Source organism: Orbicella faveolata, unplaced genomic scaffold (genome assembly GCF_042242905.1).
Source record: "Orbicella faveolata isolate gen_17 unplaced genomic scaffold, um_ofav_v1 contig_15, whole genome shotgun sequence".
NCBI classification, from domain to species: domain Eukaryota; kingdom Metazoa; phylum Cnidaria; class Anthozoa; order Scleractinia; family Merulinidae; genus Orbicella; species Orbicella faveolata.
The window spans coordinates 10,563,278-10,581,334 of record NW_028301542.1 but is presented as its reverse complement, the minus strand read 5'-3'; the positions used below and the strand labels follow the sequence as shown (position 1 = coordinate 10,581,334).

Genomic DNA, 18,057 nt, shown 5'->3' with positions numbered 1-18,057 from the left:
CTGACTGTTCTACCCTGGGCTTCATACCCATAAGTGGTTGCCTTTAGTAATGAGCTCAGTGGAGCAAGGGCAAGACAGAACAGGAGTGGAGAGAGAGAGTCTCCTTGAAAGATTCCACTTTTGATATTGATAGGCCTTGATGTTATTGACCCTTCAGCGTGGTTGAGGTGTAACGTTGTCTTCCAACATTTCATGCTTTCTGCGATAAAGTTGACAGTCACAGGGCAGATCTTATAGATTTCCATGCACTTTATTATCCACGTGTGAGGTACACTATCAAATGCTTTCTTATAGTCTATCCAGGCTGTGGATAGGTTCTTTTTCTTGGTCTTACAGTCCTCCAGAATCATCTTGTTTATCAGGAGTTGGTCTTTGCATCCGTAGCTCCCTCTCTTACAGCCTTTCTGCTCTGATGGTAGGAGCTGGTGTTCATTCAAGAAAGTGTATGTTCGTTCTGCTATGATGGATGTCAGAATCTTATACATCGTAGGAAGACAAGTAATCGGTCTATAGTTCTTTGGGTTTTTTGTTTCTTCTGTTTTTGGTAGTAGATATGTAATACCTTCAGTAAGCCATTCTGGTGTTTCTTCGGGGTGTTCAATAACCTTTGTGTAAGCTTTTGCTAGGTCTTCATGTAAGCTGACAAGATGTTTAAGCCAGAAATTAGAAACTTTATCCTTTCCAGGTGATTTCCAGTTACTGCTTTTGTTGATAGCACAGGTGGTCTCTTCAACATTTATTGCTCTCCATGATTGGGCCTTAAGGTCTTTGTGCAGGTCTTCTTGCCCTTTTATCCATGCAGAGTCTTTGCTATGTGATTTTTCTTTCTCCCAGATGTTACTCCAGAAATCCAAAACTTCTTCTGGCTGCGGTGGTTCATCCACACCAATCTTTTTCTTTCCCAGTTCACGGTAGAACTTTTTGCCGTCCTCTTTGAAGATCTTATTTTGCCGGAAATGTTTGTTTCTTTTTTCAAATCTCTTTATCCTTTGCGCCTTAGCTTGTATTTGTTGTTTCAATTTTTCTTTGACAATTGGCACATCCCCAGGTTTTTTGATGTCATAGCGTTTCTCAGTCTCTTTCCTTTTTCTCTCCCTGATGTTTGAACCGTTCTGTATTTCCGTCAGAATCGAAAGGTCACTTCGCTTTTTTTGGATCTCTTTCTTAATTTTTGCTTTCCAAGCAGGCTCTTCTGTTTTTTTGTGTATGCGACTGTGTTGTCTTGGTTTTAGGCCTATTTTCTCTGTTATTATCGAGGCAGTGGCGTATACAATGTGGTTTATGCCAGTTATAGTGAGTGGTTAGTCGTCGTCGTCGTCGTCGTCGTCGTCGTCGTCGTCGTCGTCGTCGTCGTCGTAGTAGTAGTATGATTATTATGATCATCATTGTCCTCACATAATGTTTGCTTAGAGTCGTTAGGGCCGAGACCAGACCATGGTCCTGGGGCACTAGGGGGTAGCCAGTTTTTAGCTTGATAGCACCCTCCTCAAAATGAGTGCTGTACCTAGCAAGGTTATCTTTTTTAGTTCACTGATGCTTATTTGGCCGGGAATTCTTCCGAGATAAGTTTCTAGTACCTTTTTGATAGCTCCAAGTGCTCCAATGCTAACTGGTATCACTTTCCGTTCTCATGCCCCACATTCGGCTTGTTGTTGTTGTTGTTGTTATTATTATTATTATTATTATTATTATTATTATTATTATTATTATTATTATGTCCAAACTAAAAAGCAGCATTTGGATTGGTTGTTCATAGAAGCTTCAATCTGATTGGTCTGAGACACATACATTGGTCCACCTAAAAACCAAAAACCATTCAATACATAAACCTGACATGCCGACTGTAAGGTATTTTTTGGACAAAAAAAAATAACTCAACAACATTAAGTATGACAGCTTGAACTTCTCACAAGATTTTAATAACCTATTGAATTAGCAACTTCACCTTGGGCTGACAGCTTGCTGTGGTGGTGAAGCTTGCATGTCTAGCGGGCCCACCGAGCTGTGCCAGCTGGGACTTCTGTCCCTGGCAGGTCTAACCATGTTGGATTGGTCAAAGTGTAGAGGCCTGACTAAGAACAGCCCCTGGTCCTCCATTGATCTGTTTAGTAAGGAAACGCAAAATCTGTTTTCGGATTCTTTCAGATTTAAGAATCCAATCTTGGGTTTTCTTAAAGAAACGCACCCTTAAACTTTCTTGGTAAGCACTTTAAACAAGTGAATTAAGATCAACACAATGGTCAGTATTCAAACTGAAGTCTCCTGCCTTCCATTACACGTTCCATTTTACTCTTTGGAAGTGTCTTCCACATGCGTTTGTTATCAAACAATGTGTGGTATCAAATCATGTTTTTGGTTTGGTATGTACTAATCAAAATTCACTTCCTTTCTCACTGTCAGACAAAACCTGTGCATGTCTTAATTTGAGATTATAGAAATTGTTTCCATTCTGTTTCTTCATTTGGGATGATAGTATTGGGTCTAGTGAAGCAAGTTTCCATTCAAAAGCTGTTGTTCATATTCATGCAAAGTCAACACCCTACAGTAAAAAAAATTAAAGCACCCACCAAATGCAAGTTTTCACTAACGTCTTTGGTATTAATTTTTCATTTCTTCCATTGAAGTTTTCTCTTTTTTAATCATTTTCTTGCAAGCTAACTGCATGAAATTTATTCGAAGCTATACACTTCACGGGCTCTCTCGAGATGAGGTGGTAACTTACTTTTGAGCAGTATTGTATGGTGGCTCATATACCATAATGGCTAAGACATTGAAAACTCTTGAATCATATGTGACCCTCCATGGGAAAACAGGGATAAAGGTGATAGCACGCTTACAACATGCTTCCACTTGGAAATAAAAAGAATTCAACTTTAGCATGCTTAAAGCGTGTTCAGGAGCACACTTCAGTAGTAAACTCTTATGTTTGGTAGGACACACTGAGAACAATAAAGCGTGCACACACTAACAATGCAGTCAAACAAAGAAGCGTGTTCAACTTTGAAAACTAAAGATGGCGTGCCACAACATGCTTTAGTGTGCGAAATAGCACAACACACTTAAAGCGCGATACTTTCAACTACTGTGCTGAAAGAGTTTTGGGCGAAGAGAACATTGACGAACATTGCAGTTGCTCATTGATCAACACAATAATCTTACCGTTTATTTTACTGCACTTGCAATTGAAATGAAGCATGTTGGTCAATTGTGTAAAAAATAACAGTACTATAATTTCTCGGATTTGAGTGTCAGTCGTCCTTGTAAGTGTTGTTCTGTTGCTGTTTCGACGAGATTCAGTTGTATTGTTTATCTATCTTATGAAGCACCATTCTTGCCTCTGCTTCAGTTTAAAAGAAAATTATAAACACTGAGCAGTAAATCTGACGGTTTTTATGTCACTGCAGTAGCAGTTTAATATTTTTTTTATTTGATGGGCATTTTATGACATTCTTTTAAAGGTAAAATTATGAAAACTGTTCAAATGTTCTTTGAAGACTGCATGGCACCAAGTTAAAGCGCAATTTAATTAAATAAGGTATTCAACGTGTCAGAGAGGTTTTTTTCCTCTTTCTTTCAATTTTTGGTGAAGTAGTGTTGCCGTGTTGTGTTGTGTAAAAAGGGTAAACTTATGATTTGTATAAAATGCGAAAAGTTCTCTTAAATTGACTATATTTGAGCAAAAATTACTCTTGTGGTTGGAAGGGCTATGTGATCGGTGTGTGCGTGTCACACAAATCACACTGTGGGTTGTATCAAAGAACGAATCAAATTGCCTGTTAGAAAATAAGAAGGTATCTACATTAATCTGGAGACATGTAAGATTGCTGTAGCTTGTTCAGTCAAACATTTTATGGCGTACTATTTAGTTATCTTACCATTAACCATGTAACATTGTATGTACAGCATAAATTTCCAGTTTCTCTCTTGCTGTACATCGCAACCAAAGAAACGTTTCAAATTAACTCAGTCATTACTGTAAACAGTTCCATGAATGCTCCTATCTCCAAGACTTCACAAAAAATAATTCTTGCACACCTTGTGTGCCTATGTTTGACTATATAGCCGAAAAGGTAAAATTGATCACGAACCCAGTATCTATGAATTCAGAACTGACCAAAAAAAGTTACCGTTACAAAACGGATGAAATTTTTGTTTTTTTGTATTTTATTAATTCTTATTGATTGAAGTTGTTTACAAAAATTATGTTAGACCAAATAGGTGGTAAGATACATGTCTTGCAAGTTGTTGTCTGTCGCATGACCACTGACTCTCAGCTACACAGGAACCCACAAGTCAGTGGTAATTTTTAGGCAGCCATGTATTTCCCAGGGACTATGTACTCTTATTAAAAACTTGTTTGCTGGATAATATGTGACCCTCCACAGGAAGACAGGGAAAAGGTGGTAGCACACTCACAACAGACTAACACAGGATGCTTAGTGTGTCCTAAGACACGTTTTATGCACATATTTAATTCCTAGCACAATGACGGACACAACAATTTGTTTCGAAGATGTTACCATGCTAAACCTTTTTTGATTAGCGTGGTAATCATAGTTTTAGTTGGCACTAGATAAACACAATATTACGATACACAAATACTATAAAGTTAGTGTCATTTTCTTTACTCTAGTATTACATTTAGTATAGAAAAACCTATGTAATTTATTATTATTTTACAGCCATTTTGTTTTGACTTTTGTAGGGAGTGGCTCTGGACTACCTTTGCTGGTCCAGCGTACTATTGCAAGACAAATTCATTTGGTAGGGCTTATTGGTAAAGGCCGTTTTGGGGAAGTTTACAAAGGGGTATGGAGAGGACAGAGTGTTGCAGTAAAGATCTTTTCATCCCGTGATGAGTGTTCATGGTTTCGTGAAGCAGAGATTTATCAGACAACCATGTTACGTCATGAAAATCTTTTAGGTAACTATTTTTGTTTTGTTTTTCTGTTAACTTTGTTTTTGCTAAAAAAAAACTTATAAGCTACGATGTAGATCTTGTGATTATGCAGGAATGTATTTTATTGCCGTTAACAGCTTCTTGACGAATGAAGGTCATCTGGCCCAGGTTGTTCAAAAGGTGGATAATGCTATCCACCAGATAAATCACCATTTAGCAGATAACACTTCTCCACTGGATAGTTTTTTTTTCTTTTTGTTTTTTTTTTTTGTAATTTTATTAAGAGTACTCACACTACTTACAATACTACAACAACTACCAATACTAAAACATTACTTACAAACACACCATCCTAATTAAGCCATATAATTCATTACTTACAATATCATTACATAACTTACAATACTAGCTTAAACATACTGTACAATACATTTATGTTAAAATACAATCACAAAGGCCATAGAAAGTTACAAAGGAAGCAATACAATAAATAGTTAGAATACAGTTATTTTACACAGGGCAACTTGTCCCCCATTTTTTAATAAATTGATCTAAAGTTTGTTCTTAGTGCATATAATATATTTTTCCATTTCAAATTTAATTTTGATCTTTATCTTAAACCCAGCTAAGCTTGGAAGTATTTGAGATCTTCTGCAATCCCATAGATATAGTTTGGCTATGAACAAGAAATAATTTAGTAAAGGGTATTCTGAGGTTATAATGCCTATTACTACATCTCGCAAACTAAGATGAATAAAATTAATTCTTTTGATAGAGAGTAAAAGTAAAATTCAAAATCTTCCCAGAAAAGCTTTGAGTATACGCAGTTAAAAAGAAGGGGCAATAGTGTTTCTGGTTCAGACTTACAAAAAGAGCATTTATTGTATCCTATCTTATGTAATTTGGTATTGGTATATAGAATAAAGTTAAGGACCTTATATTGAAAGGCCGTAACATAAGACTCAGAACACACAATATGTGGCAGAAGAAACACTAGTCTTTTCTTCATTGATCCTCATTTAAGTTAAAATTGCATTTCAGAACTAAAGAATTATTATAAAATTGTGCTTTTTTACTTATTAGCATTGTATAATAGTCTTGATTTTTTCATGAGAATATCAAAAACATTGTTTTCAATAATCAGAGAGGGTGGCATTGTTCAAAAGGTGCGATTATTTGTTTTGGATTTTGAGATTAAGTGGGATGGTACAGCGTGTCTGAGACCTGCCCATATCAAAATATTTTTCTGCAGAGAAACCATGGCACAATATACACCTGTAATATGGAATAACAAAGACATTTGTATAGATAATAAACCAATATTCTATAAGACATTTATTTTTTTGAGTCTGATATTGCACATGTAACTGACCTTCGATTTGATTTAAATATTACAGAGTCATATAGTATTATTACAAAAACAATGAAAAAAGCAAATATTTTCTCCACTGGATAGTGATTTATCTGGTGGATAGCCTTATCCAGCCCTCAAGCAACTGGGGCCACTTCTGTGAGTAGAAGTGAATTAGTCTTTACCTACATACAGCTTTAATGGCTTGGTTTCATTCATCCTTGTATGTACCTGTACAATGAAGAAGTGATTCCTAGGTGGGCAAGTGTCAAACACCATTTAATTTACATTTGTCCTTGTCATTTATAGGTTTCTTGATCATCTTGTTCTATCCTTAATTAGAGGCTGCATTTCTTTCGTGAAATGGTTTGTGTAATATTAGGCTTCACCGGCTTCAAGACTGTTCTCATCTCTCTTCTACACTACATCTGATTCAGTTCATTTATATTACTTATTATAATTCTTTGTCGGGCTCCTCAAAAATAGAGTTTAAGTTGCTGAGAATTTTATGGCACAAGATGTTGAAATTACTCTACTTCAACTCACAAAACTTGGCAAAAGTACAGTGCAGCTCAGATAGAATTGAACTACACACGCAATTTATATGCGCGTATTTTGTGTATACATGTATGTCAATATGCGTATATATGGGCATACCTATACACACGTATATGTCTCTTTGTTATGCATTCCCATAAGTTTCTTTATATAAAGCATTGTTGGTCAAACAAAGGACGTTTCTGGGAATGAAAAAGCGCCAGGCTTCAAAGCCAAATTTGCATAATTATTGTTGAAACGTCAATGAAAGCTATCATAGTTCAGACTTGGTCTTTCGTCAAAAAATGGTTTTATTTGGCACAAGTAATTCATTCAAATGGTCAGATATGCTTTCTTTAATTAAGGGATCAAAGTTTCTATGGTGCACTGCTCACATTTAGTTATGTTTTCTTCACGGAAAAGTTCTTTGTTTTGGCATGCGTTGTCAAGTTGCTACGAAATGTTTATTGTCTGAAGTGTTCTGAAGATCCTTGTCGAAAAAATGATATTCCAATTTTACTTGACACTAACCATCCATTTAAAGCGTAAAATACTCTTTCTTTAACCAAAGAATTGTTTATAAAAGTTTCTTTGGCATGTCGTTCGTGTTTAGTTAATTTTTTTGCAAGGAAAAGTTCTGTGTATTGGCACACATCGGCAAGTGGCTGTGGAATTTTGGGTTCATTGTCTGAAGCTTTCCGAAGATCCTTGTCAAAAAAATGTCTCTGGCTCTATTTGACACACATCATTCATTCAATATCAATATCAAAGGGCCATGTGCACAGTGTTGGTGTTCAATGGCGAAACAAAATATGTAACGCTAAATAGCAGGCTAGAGTGTAAAATTCATGAACAGTAAGCTCAATCTGACAGTATAAACATCAAGTAAATTTAATGCATGTATATTTACTTGATGATAAGAAAATGACTGAACATTCTTTTACTATGAATTTTCAACAAAATCAAAACACCATGCTCAAAATTTAAAATAATAATTATGCTTATGTGCAGATGCTTTTACACGTTTTCAGCTGATGCGAATTATGTGTATATTTTGGTTCACTTGTATCTGAGCTGCACTGTAGAAGTGAATCATTTGTTTACCATAATTAAGACATATAGTAACAAGTTACATTTTAGAGTGGTTGTGAGATGAGTTTTAGGCACAGGAGAAGTGTGTAAAGCTCTCTACCTTATCAGCAATAAATAATTATTCGAGAACTGGTGGTTACAAAATTCTCAAATTAAGTGAATGCTGAGAGTAGGCAATGGGCAGTACTTTGTCATAATGTACAAATGTGTTTAACAGGGTAGAAACAATTGGCATCACACATTTTTACAATTTCAAACAGTAAATGTACTGAACGGATACAGATACAAGTTCCTTCTGATTGCCAGTCAATAAAAATAACAATATTTCAGAAGTAAATCTACTGAATGGATAGAAATGTGAGCTCTTTTCAATTTCCAGTGAGCCACAATGACCAGATAATTCAGAGACAACTTCTTAATGTCAGGGATGGATCTACTTTCAAGAGCATGAGAAAAAATTGACTTCTTTCAGCTAGAAACTGATCTCTAATGGAAGTAGTCCATTGTTTGACCAGCAAACTCTGACTACATGACAATGCTGAAAAACACATAAAAGGGTATTTCTGAAGAAGAGCTCCCAAACCTGATTGTCAGTCAAATGTTGCCCAACAGGTTACTAACACGCCACCAACAAGCCACCAACAGACTACGGACAGGTTGCTGACAGTTTTCTAAAACAGAAAGTTTCCTGTGGAATAGACTGAACACTGTTTAAACGGGTTAAAAAAAACGTTTAAACACATTGATTTTTTTCACAAGGTGAAGTTTACCTCCAAATGAGTGTTTAAAGGCAATAATTTATTTCATAATTATGACAAATTATTACATTACCATTCCCAGTGACTTTTGAAATCATGGCGTTGTAATGTAAGCCCTGGAGGATATGATATTTACTGGATGGTATGGAAAAGTAAAATATTTTTGCCATCATTCTCAGTCAGCGTGGAAACTTAATTGTTATAGTGAAAATGCAAAAGATATTATTGAATGCTTCATAGCAGGGCTCCTGCGCGCTGAAGGCATGCGAGCAGAGCCCCATACCTTAGAAAATCTGGTAACCAATCGATCTCAAAAATTTCGGTTGTCATGTGGCTCTCCGTACGTCCATACGGTAAGCCCCATACCTTGAAAACTAAGAGAGTAGCATCATTACCATAGCTTCATATTTGATATTGGATATCCATGTTATGATTAATTGACAGCAGCCAAAACAAGATATCTGCTGACCAGTATCATGTTACAATATCAGGGGCTCAGGTCAAGAGCTCATTGAGGTCATGTGTTTTTTGGAAGTTGACCGCTGACCAGGCACTGGTTTTCAATTGAATCACAGGCACGAGCCAGTTTATTACTCTGCTGAGAGAAGGAGGAAGTACATGTGTTTTTTTACTCTTATTCCACAATATTCCTTGCATAATTGTCTCTTCGAAAGTCCCTGATATATTGCGTACATAATTTCTACAATCTTGGGTACAGTCATGAGGTATAGTTTGTTAAAACATAACTGGAAAAAAAAATTGTGAAACCACACGCTGAACAAACCGAGCCCAACGCCATATTGAAATAGTAACCGTGCAGTCATTATCGTGTTTGCGCAATTACTACTCAAAGCCTGCATCGTGCCAGCCCGAATTGAAGATTGTAGCTTTTGTACAACCATTAGGTGTTTCGCTAAATTGAAGTGGAGTTGACAAATTAGTACTATGGTCAACATGAAGGCTGAATTTCATGAGCATTTACATGTAACTCATCCAGGCATTAAACATGACCAGGAGATGAGCATTTGTTTGCTGGAAAGTGACCATGGTAAGCTTTGATGAGAATGTCAACCTTAATGAACTTATATAACCAAACGAACAACTTTTAATGAAGGAAACAGCTATTGAAAACAGGACAAACATCGGCACCGTTATGTAATATTGTAATTTTATTTCTATAATTTAGTAACATCTAAACCTGAGGCCAGCCGAAATATTGTTTTAAATATACGACGTTGTGTCAGTCTTGCAGTAGTCTTTGACTTATTATCATTTTACTTTTCAAGTTTGGCTGATTAGATCTCCTGTGAGATCCAATGTTCAATCAAGCAGAACCTTTGTTCTCTGCTTTGCAGTTTATAGCACTTTCATGTTGAGTTGTCCACTTTCAACCAACATCAAGTTAAGTTTAGATTAAAGTTGTGTTCTCTATACTTGTCGTGCTTATTTTAGTACATTGATCTGAACTCTGAGTGGGATGTGAAATGCACATAAACTTGGAAAGAAATTCCCAAATACTTGATTGTGATAAGCTTAAATGATTTTTACCCTGTCTTTTGTTTACACTTTTGCTTCCTGATTGAAAAGATGACAAAAGGGAAGAAACCCCCTGTGAGCTTATTGGAACACATATTTATGGGTCAACAGATTTTTCGGATCAACACTGAAAATGCTTGCAAAAGAGGCAACTTATTTTGATGTATTTCACGTGCAATATATATAGAGACAAGCAGTTCCACATTGGAAAAGAAGTGCTGTCTCATAAGAAACCTTACCTATAGATTTGAATGAAATGCAATGAAAAACGTTTGTAAGCTCGTACGACTTGAATACATGCAAATTTTCCCAGCAGGCAGACAAACGTCAACATCAAGATCTGGGGTGGGGGGGGGAGTACCCTATGATTGTTTAGGCAGGAGTGTCTCTGACCCAAGAACCCTTAGCCTTTACCACTTCATGTTCAGTGGCAATTTTGCCACCCTAGCTATTCTGGACATATATCTTTGAAATATGTGTGCAACAAAAGCCAACGAGAAAAGCCTACACTTCATGAATTAAGTGCGACTTTGCGTGGTACAAACCCGGCTTGTTTTAACAGCCTTTAATAATAATACACCAGTTATTGCAAGTTCACCAATATGTTTCATCTCTAGATTACTTTATCCATGAGTTTGGCCATAGATCTCCTTTGATTGGTTAATTATAGTCAAGAGCTCCACTTTTAGGCTTGGCTAAATCTATATTATTACCTTGCATTTAATGTAATGTGAGTTTGGTCCTTTCATAGCTGTCTAAAATCAATAAGTAAAATAACCTGCACATCAGTTATTATTTTTTCACAAGTGAACTACCATGAAAATTATATAAAGGCCAAAATGACCCATTTTCAGAAAAGTAAAAAAAGACAATTGTTGCATGCCAAGAATTAGCTCAAATTCTGTGACACCAGATGGGGATCATACCTTTGCACCTTACAGCCTTTTCAAATTGATGGAATAAAACAAAGTGACTTACTTGTGTCTCTGTGTCTTTCTTTAGTCCTCTTGGTAGGGATTTGCATCAGACTAAGATGGTTTCTCTGCGCAATTTCAAAATACAATACGTAGATTTACACCCATCACGTCAGAAACCAGACAGATAGATGTCTCTAGTTTCACTGAAGTACATGTATATAACAGTGGGCTGCACATAATTTGAAATTCATGAATGTTCATAATGTTTGGAGTTGGCATTATTAAGAATGACAGTCTGAACCGTTATAACATATTAAGTATAAGCTTAAAGCCCAGAATAAATCGTGAGTTATTTTCCTGTAGAATTTCCCTGATTCTTGGGTGACACCCCTCAAATTTCCAAAAATTCACATCAGCTCAGAAAGCTACATTGGTTCTAGTTAATTTCATTGAAACTTCATTCTTGAGGAAAAAAACCATTGGAAAAAAGTGTACTATTTCATACAGTGTTGCAAGGTGTAAGCACATGAAAACTCAGCTGCTGTATTAACGCTGGGCTACCAGGGTTTTTTTGCTGATAAATAAAAGCTACGGGTATTCGGTCATCAGTTGTTAGACACCCATATTTTCATTGCCATCCCTTGGTTCAGAGTTCAGTTCAGTCTGTGTATTCGGGCTAATGTTTCTGTGTAACGTCAGCAAAGATAGTCAAATAAATCCAGCAGCCAATGAAATTTGCCATTTCCCACAGTTAATATTTGACATAAAGATCGAAAACTTTGTTAATGTATTTGCGTGTTATGGTGACACTACTGGACACACATGGTCCAAATCATCATGACTGACAAAAATTGTACAAATTGAGATTTGGGGAGTATTATTATCAGGCAAAACTGGGATCCTGTCAAGAATAGGGTGGTGCCCACCAGGGAGCTTGCAGGGAAAATGAAGTAAAAGTGAAATCATGTGCTGTTGAAATTTTCTTGATTTGCAATGAAAGGTGTAGTGAATCGTTCTAAAACTGGACTTTCTGTTTTTTAATAAGATTTTTCCTTTTAACCTGCTTTGTATTTATTTTGTTGTCAGGGTTTGTTGCAGCAGACAATAAAGATAATGGTGCTTGGACACAGCTGTGGTTGGTAACAGATTACTTGGAAAAGGGATCTTTGTATGATTACCTTCAGCTTGTTACCCTGGATGTTCAATCCATGCTTAAGTTGGCTGTGTCAATTGCTAGTGGACTTGCTCACCTCCACATTGAGATTGTTGGCACACAGGGCAAACCTGCTATTGCACATCGTGACTTAAAAAGCAAAAATATTCTGGTTAAAAGAAACGGTGAGGGAAGATTTCTTTATTTCAACCTGTTCTTTATTCTCATGTCGCATGGTCTATTGATATTGTTGTTGCATTTCACAGCTACATTAAGTTGCAATGCTGTTGCCAAATAAGGTTCATGAAAATAGCACCATGTACTTGTAGCATGCCATGTATTGGAGAAAATCATTGAGACAAGTCACTGTAATGGTTTATTTATTGCCATTTAAACTAAGTATTGTCATTTCTAGTTTAAAGTACTATTGAGGTTAGAATATTGGGAAAGACACTTAAGTAAGCAAAATGCTAGTTTTTGATCGAAAACATGGCCCTCAGATGTCAATATTTTCATCAGCTGGACACAATATGATGACATACTAAAAGACCGTAACTGAGTCTGTTCAAGTTTTCATTGTTAACTCCTTTAATTTCCTGTAGGGGTAGCATATATGGAGTCCGTTGCAGGGTAAGCAAGGTGGCCCTTTGAAAATACTAAGAAATTACCTCTTGCCCGCTCCCCAGAGATTTCTTTGGTACCTATTATGTTTTGGTCCTTTGCATATTCTAGGGGGTAGGGGAAAGTTTTGTTTTTTTTTATCACAACATCGAAAATAAAGATGGCGTCATGTGTCGTGGTTTTCTTCTAGATGGCAAAATTCTGTACTTAGAACCAAAACACACCTTTAAAGAGATCAAAGTGGTAAGGAATAAGCATCAAGAAGACTCAACCGATGGTTAAGAGGGTGATAATGACTTAGAAGCAATGATATTGTCCAGCGGGTTGCAAGAAGGTCTGAATCAAAGGTCTTCCTGAATGCATAAACCAAAACCATGTTACAGAACACTGTGGACAAGTTTAAAATGAACTTTCTCATCTACGGTATGAAAATATCACTGGTTCAACCAAATGTATCGCTTATTAAAATTAGCATTCTCTTCTAGAGGAATTGTTTTGGTGTTATTCGTATGAACATTTTACCTAACGTTTGCCTTCTCAACAGATCAACACCAACAATTATCTGGATAGCACAAAACTTTTGGAGAACACTGATATCCTAGTCACTATTTTTCTTGAACATGATCTTTATGTCATTCGCCTATTTATTATTACGTAGCATTATAGATATTAGCCTTATTGCTGCCATTAAGTGAAGTTTGCTGACTTCACACTCTCCATTCGGAACCACTCATTAAGTCCTGAATTGTCCATGCAAAAGAGCAAGGTGTAGTAAAGAACAAATTGGATACTCTACAACAATTATTAGTTAAAAATAAAAACACTGACAATTTCAACAGAAAATGGAAAGACTTTATTAAAGTGCTTTTCTTAAGTTATTTCCTTCCTTACATAATTTATATAATTATTATTATGATTGCGATTGTGATTGTGATTGTTATTGTAGTTATTGTTATTGTTATTGTTATTGTTACTGTTATTGTTATTGTTATTGTTATTGTTATTACTATTATTATTACAGTTGAAGCTCTATTAAGTGGCTATTAAGCACCCAACCTTTATTTGGCGGCCAGCGGCCAAAGTCCTGGAAAAACTGTCAGCTATACACTATAATAAAAACCTCTATTCAACGGCCAGTTCTATTTAGTGGCCATGGCCAGCTTCTTGTCATCCCAAGGGTGGTTTTGTTTTGTTTTATACCTGTATGAAACGGCCAGGAAGATTTGAAGTGGACATTTTTAGCCAGATGAAGATAAAAGGATGCCAATGTAAAAACACATTTCAGCAGTATTTAATTGAAACAATCACAGCGTGGAATCACTTGAAGTGGTAGCTATTGATGTCTGACTGTGACCTTGGGTCTGTCATATCTACACTCTTGATCAAAACAGTTTTCAGTTGTGGTGGTCATGGGAATAAAATACAATGCTAAACAAGTGGTGCCTGTTTCTTTAGCTGGTTTCAAAACCCTCCTTGTAAGCTTCGTCTGGAGCCAAGTGATTGAAAATTTGTTGCCTTCGAACTTGTATTCATACGGAACTTCCAAGTCATAACAGGTTTCAGGAACTTGCATTGTCAGTCTCAAAAACCAATGATATAATTTGTAAACTGAAGCTCCAAACCCCATGGGGGTAAACGCATATCCAAGGCTATTTTAAGTAATTGAAATCAGGCTTTTTGTTCATAGCAAATGTACCCAGTGTTTATTGGAATTCTATTCTTTTTAGGTAAAATAATTCTAGACTGACAACACTTGCCATGACCAGATTTATTAACAATCAAAAAGGACAGTCATGAAGACAAAGCAGTATTTTGGCACCATTATTAGTTTTTTTCTGTTAGTTTCAGATGACGATGTCCACCAATTCTTTGTTCTTGTTATTGTTAGATCGAGTTTTTTAAATTTTCAATAGTTGATTTTAACTGAAAATGACATAAAAAGCATACTATTTGATATCAGAAGCATTTCCTTTAAAAGCTTTTTAAGTCTCAAAGCATTTTAGTTTGTACAGCACACGAGCCAGTGTTGGGTTGACAGACACATTGCGTCTGTATGCGCAGTTGTTTCTTTGGCTTTTGGTAACGTCATGGACGGTGTTATAACTATCATTGGTCTACTTTTTCTCCACTTACATTTGTTTGTACTTATATTTGATAAACTGAAAACTGGCCCACGTCCAATGTTGTTTTTGAGTGAACCTCTATTAACTGGCCAGTTGCCTTGTCCCCGAGAGTGGCTGCTTAATAGAGGTTCAACTGTATTATCACCACAGTATTCATGGCCTGGCATTAGAATGGGTAAAAAGTTACTTCAGTGAGAGATCTCAATTTGTTGAATATAATGGACTGAGATCAACCCCCCCCCCCCCCCTAGGCCCGCTATTTTTTATCCTAAATGACCTTAACAATGTGTCAAACCTCAAGTCAGTCTTATTCAGAGACGACACAAATTTATTCATCTCACACAAAGACCCAGATTTCCTAATTAGTACTCTAAACTGTGAATTAAACAGTCAAATTGGTTCAGAGCAAACAGACTCTCTTTGAACTTAACTAATAAAAAACAAATTTTATGGAATTTAAACCATGGCAAAAAAAATCTCCTAACTTTAATGTTGTTATTAATGAGATGCATTGCACATGTCAATGAAACAGTCTTTCTTGGGGTAGTTTTAGATGACAACTTAACTTGGAAGTCTCATATATCTAGCCTAGCAGATAAAGTATCTAAATCCATAGGACAGTATAATTTTTAGATCTGTTTTTATCTTTCAACACCTTGTCTTTGCATGCTATATAATGCAATGATACTTCCATTCCTTAATTATTGTAATCTAGTCTGGGGATCAGCTAATAAAACTAACCTACAAAGAATTGTAATTTTGCAAAATGTGTGATTAGGATAGTGGACAAGTCCTATTATAATGCTCAACAGAATCTATTTTTAAGAAGCTCTAATTGCTTAAATTTCAAGACATTCATTTAATGCATCTAGGTCAGTTTATATTCTCGTTTAAGAATGCTATTCTCCCTTGAAAATTTAGGAACATATTCATGATAAACAACCAAATCCATTGTTACAATACAAGGCATGCAAACTCCTTTCGTCTACCATTATGTAGGAGAAATATGCGGCAATTCTCCATATTCTATCGAGGTCCTAATTTTTTTAATTCTCTGTCACCTGAAATGTCTGGCTCTTCATCACTGGCATCTTTTAGAAAAAAATTAAAGCATATATTATCAGTAACTACTAACTCTGTCATTAAGTAAGGCTTGTCATTAATTATTATCTAAATTAGTCATCTGGTGTTTCTTGAGAGGGAACCTTACAAGCCCCGTGGTTTTTATTTGGTTCCCTCGCCATTTTGTTTTCTATCCTTCAATATATAAATTGTAGCTTTGTATCTTCATTGTAATCTTGTTTATTACATAGACACGAGTGTTTTACTGAAAAATACACCACTCATAAAATTCATACAAAACCACATCCGGGACTGGGGTGGCATATTTTCCATATCCTCACTGGTGAAGATACCGATGATTTCACTGATATCAAGTTTGTCTCTTAAATTGTACTTAAATTCGTTGGTGTATGATCGAAACATCTTCGGGTCTTCCTCGAAAGTCTCCAGCAATCTTCAAAAATCTTCGCTAATCTTTGCAAAATTTTCGGAAAACGTTCAGCAATATTCGTGTGACCTTCGGACAAGTTTTAAAGAATCTTCGGAAATCTTCGGAAAATTGTCAAAAACGCCATCATCAGAAAGTCTATATAATAAAAAGAACGTTACATGTTAGCTTAAAGATATGAATTTTATGTTCTTGTGACAAGAACAATATCTCAAGAGTGAGCACAGGCAGTTCTTGCCACTGGAACATAAAGTTCATATCTTCTTGCCACCGTGTAATATCCTCTATATATTAATTTTTGTTATTTATTAATCATTGTACTCTAATTCTATTTATGTTAGTGTGGCAAATAAAAAACATAAAGATAAAAAGTATAGGATTCCTATTATAGCAATTTGTAATGGCATGTGCTAAAACCCAGACGATGGATTCTGGAAGATGGACGATAGATAATGGATAATATGCCCATTTTAAGATCAAATTTCTCAAAAACCAAATTTGCAAAAACCAGTGGCTTTTGTGATGCAATGTCACATAAACACAGGGATGTGACATGTGACAAATTTGTCACACAATCTTCAGGCATATGATTTCCATATAAAAAGGAGTTGGTCTGCAATGTCACATGAATTATTAGAGATTGCACGTAGCAGTTGAGCATGACACAGTGGATGGCAAACACGTGTTATGTATCTGCTTTTCTATTTCTGCCAATTTCCCGAACAGCAACTGGTAATCGAGGCGGGTGTGGCCCATGGGGGGGGGGGGGGGGGCTACAAACGATCACACCTTAGTTTTGAACCTGGTTTTAAGCTGTTTTGGTAAAGGTTTCCACATGTCAACTAATTTTCAAGCTGATAACCAATTTGCAAAAGATCAGTCCAGCTACATACCTTGAACAATTTCGGAGTAAGTAAAATCTATGCCAAGTATCGTGTTGTTATAAAGTTGAGCTCTAGACAAAAAACAATAACCAAACAAAGTGAAACAGAAGGTGAAATGAAGTTGTTGTAACTTTACATGAGTTTACAAAATGTGTCAATCTCCAATTGTTCTCAACTGATGTACAGTGGGAGTGAATGCACTGTAATTGATGGGTCAGGTGTGTACGTTTGGTTCAAGATCAAAACCGGTGTTAAACAGGGTTGTTGTATGTCTGGGTTTCTTTTCCTGCTTGTTGTGGACTGGGTTATGAGAAAGACCACCAAACATGGAAACACAGGCATCAGATGGAAGTTCAACAACTTCCTAGAAGATCTTGACTTTGCCGATGACCTAGCCCTGATCTCTAGCAGTAGAAGTCATATCCAGACTAAAGTCAGCAACCTGGGACGTTATGCAAAAATGACAGGCCTCAAGATAAACACAGCAAAGACCACGATGATGTGCTGGAACAACACCGCAGGCAGAAAGGTCCAGGTCAATGGAAAAGAACTGGAAATGCTGTCGAAATTTGTTAATCTAGGAGGAAGAGTGACCCAGGAAGGGGATTCAGATGAAGACATCAAAAGCAGACTTGGAAAAGCCAGAGCAGCATTCAGCAAGCTTAGAAACATATG

At 36.2% G+C, this 18,057-nt stretch overlaps 1 protein-coding gene across 1 annotated transcript in view; it reads left to right on the top strand.

Annotated features, from left to right (window-relative positions):
• The window catches only part of LOC110051269 (TGF-beta receptor type-1-like), a 45,253-nt gene that overhangs the window by 18,249 nt on the left and 8,947 nt on the right, over positions 1 to 18,057 (top strand). Inside the window, exons 4-5 of the mRNA XM_089288382.1 lie at positions 4,706 to 4,924; positions 12,178 to 12,429. Of these exons, the coding sequence (XP_089144508.1) occupies positions 4,706 to 4,924; positions 12,178 to 12,429 (471 nt within the window). The remainder of the gene's footprint in view (positions 1 to 4,705; positions 4,925 to 12,177; positions 12,430 to 18,057) is intronic.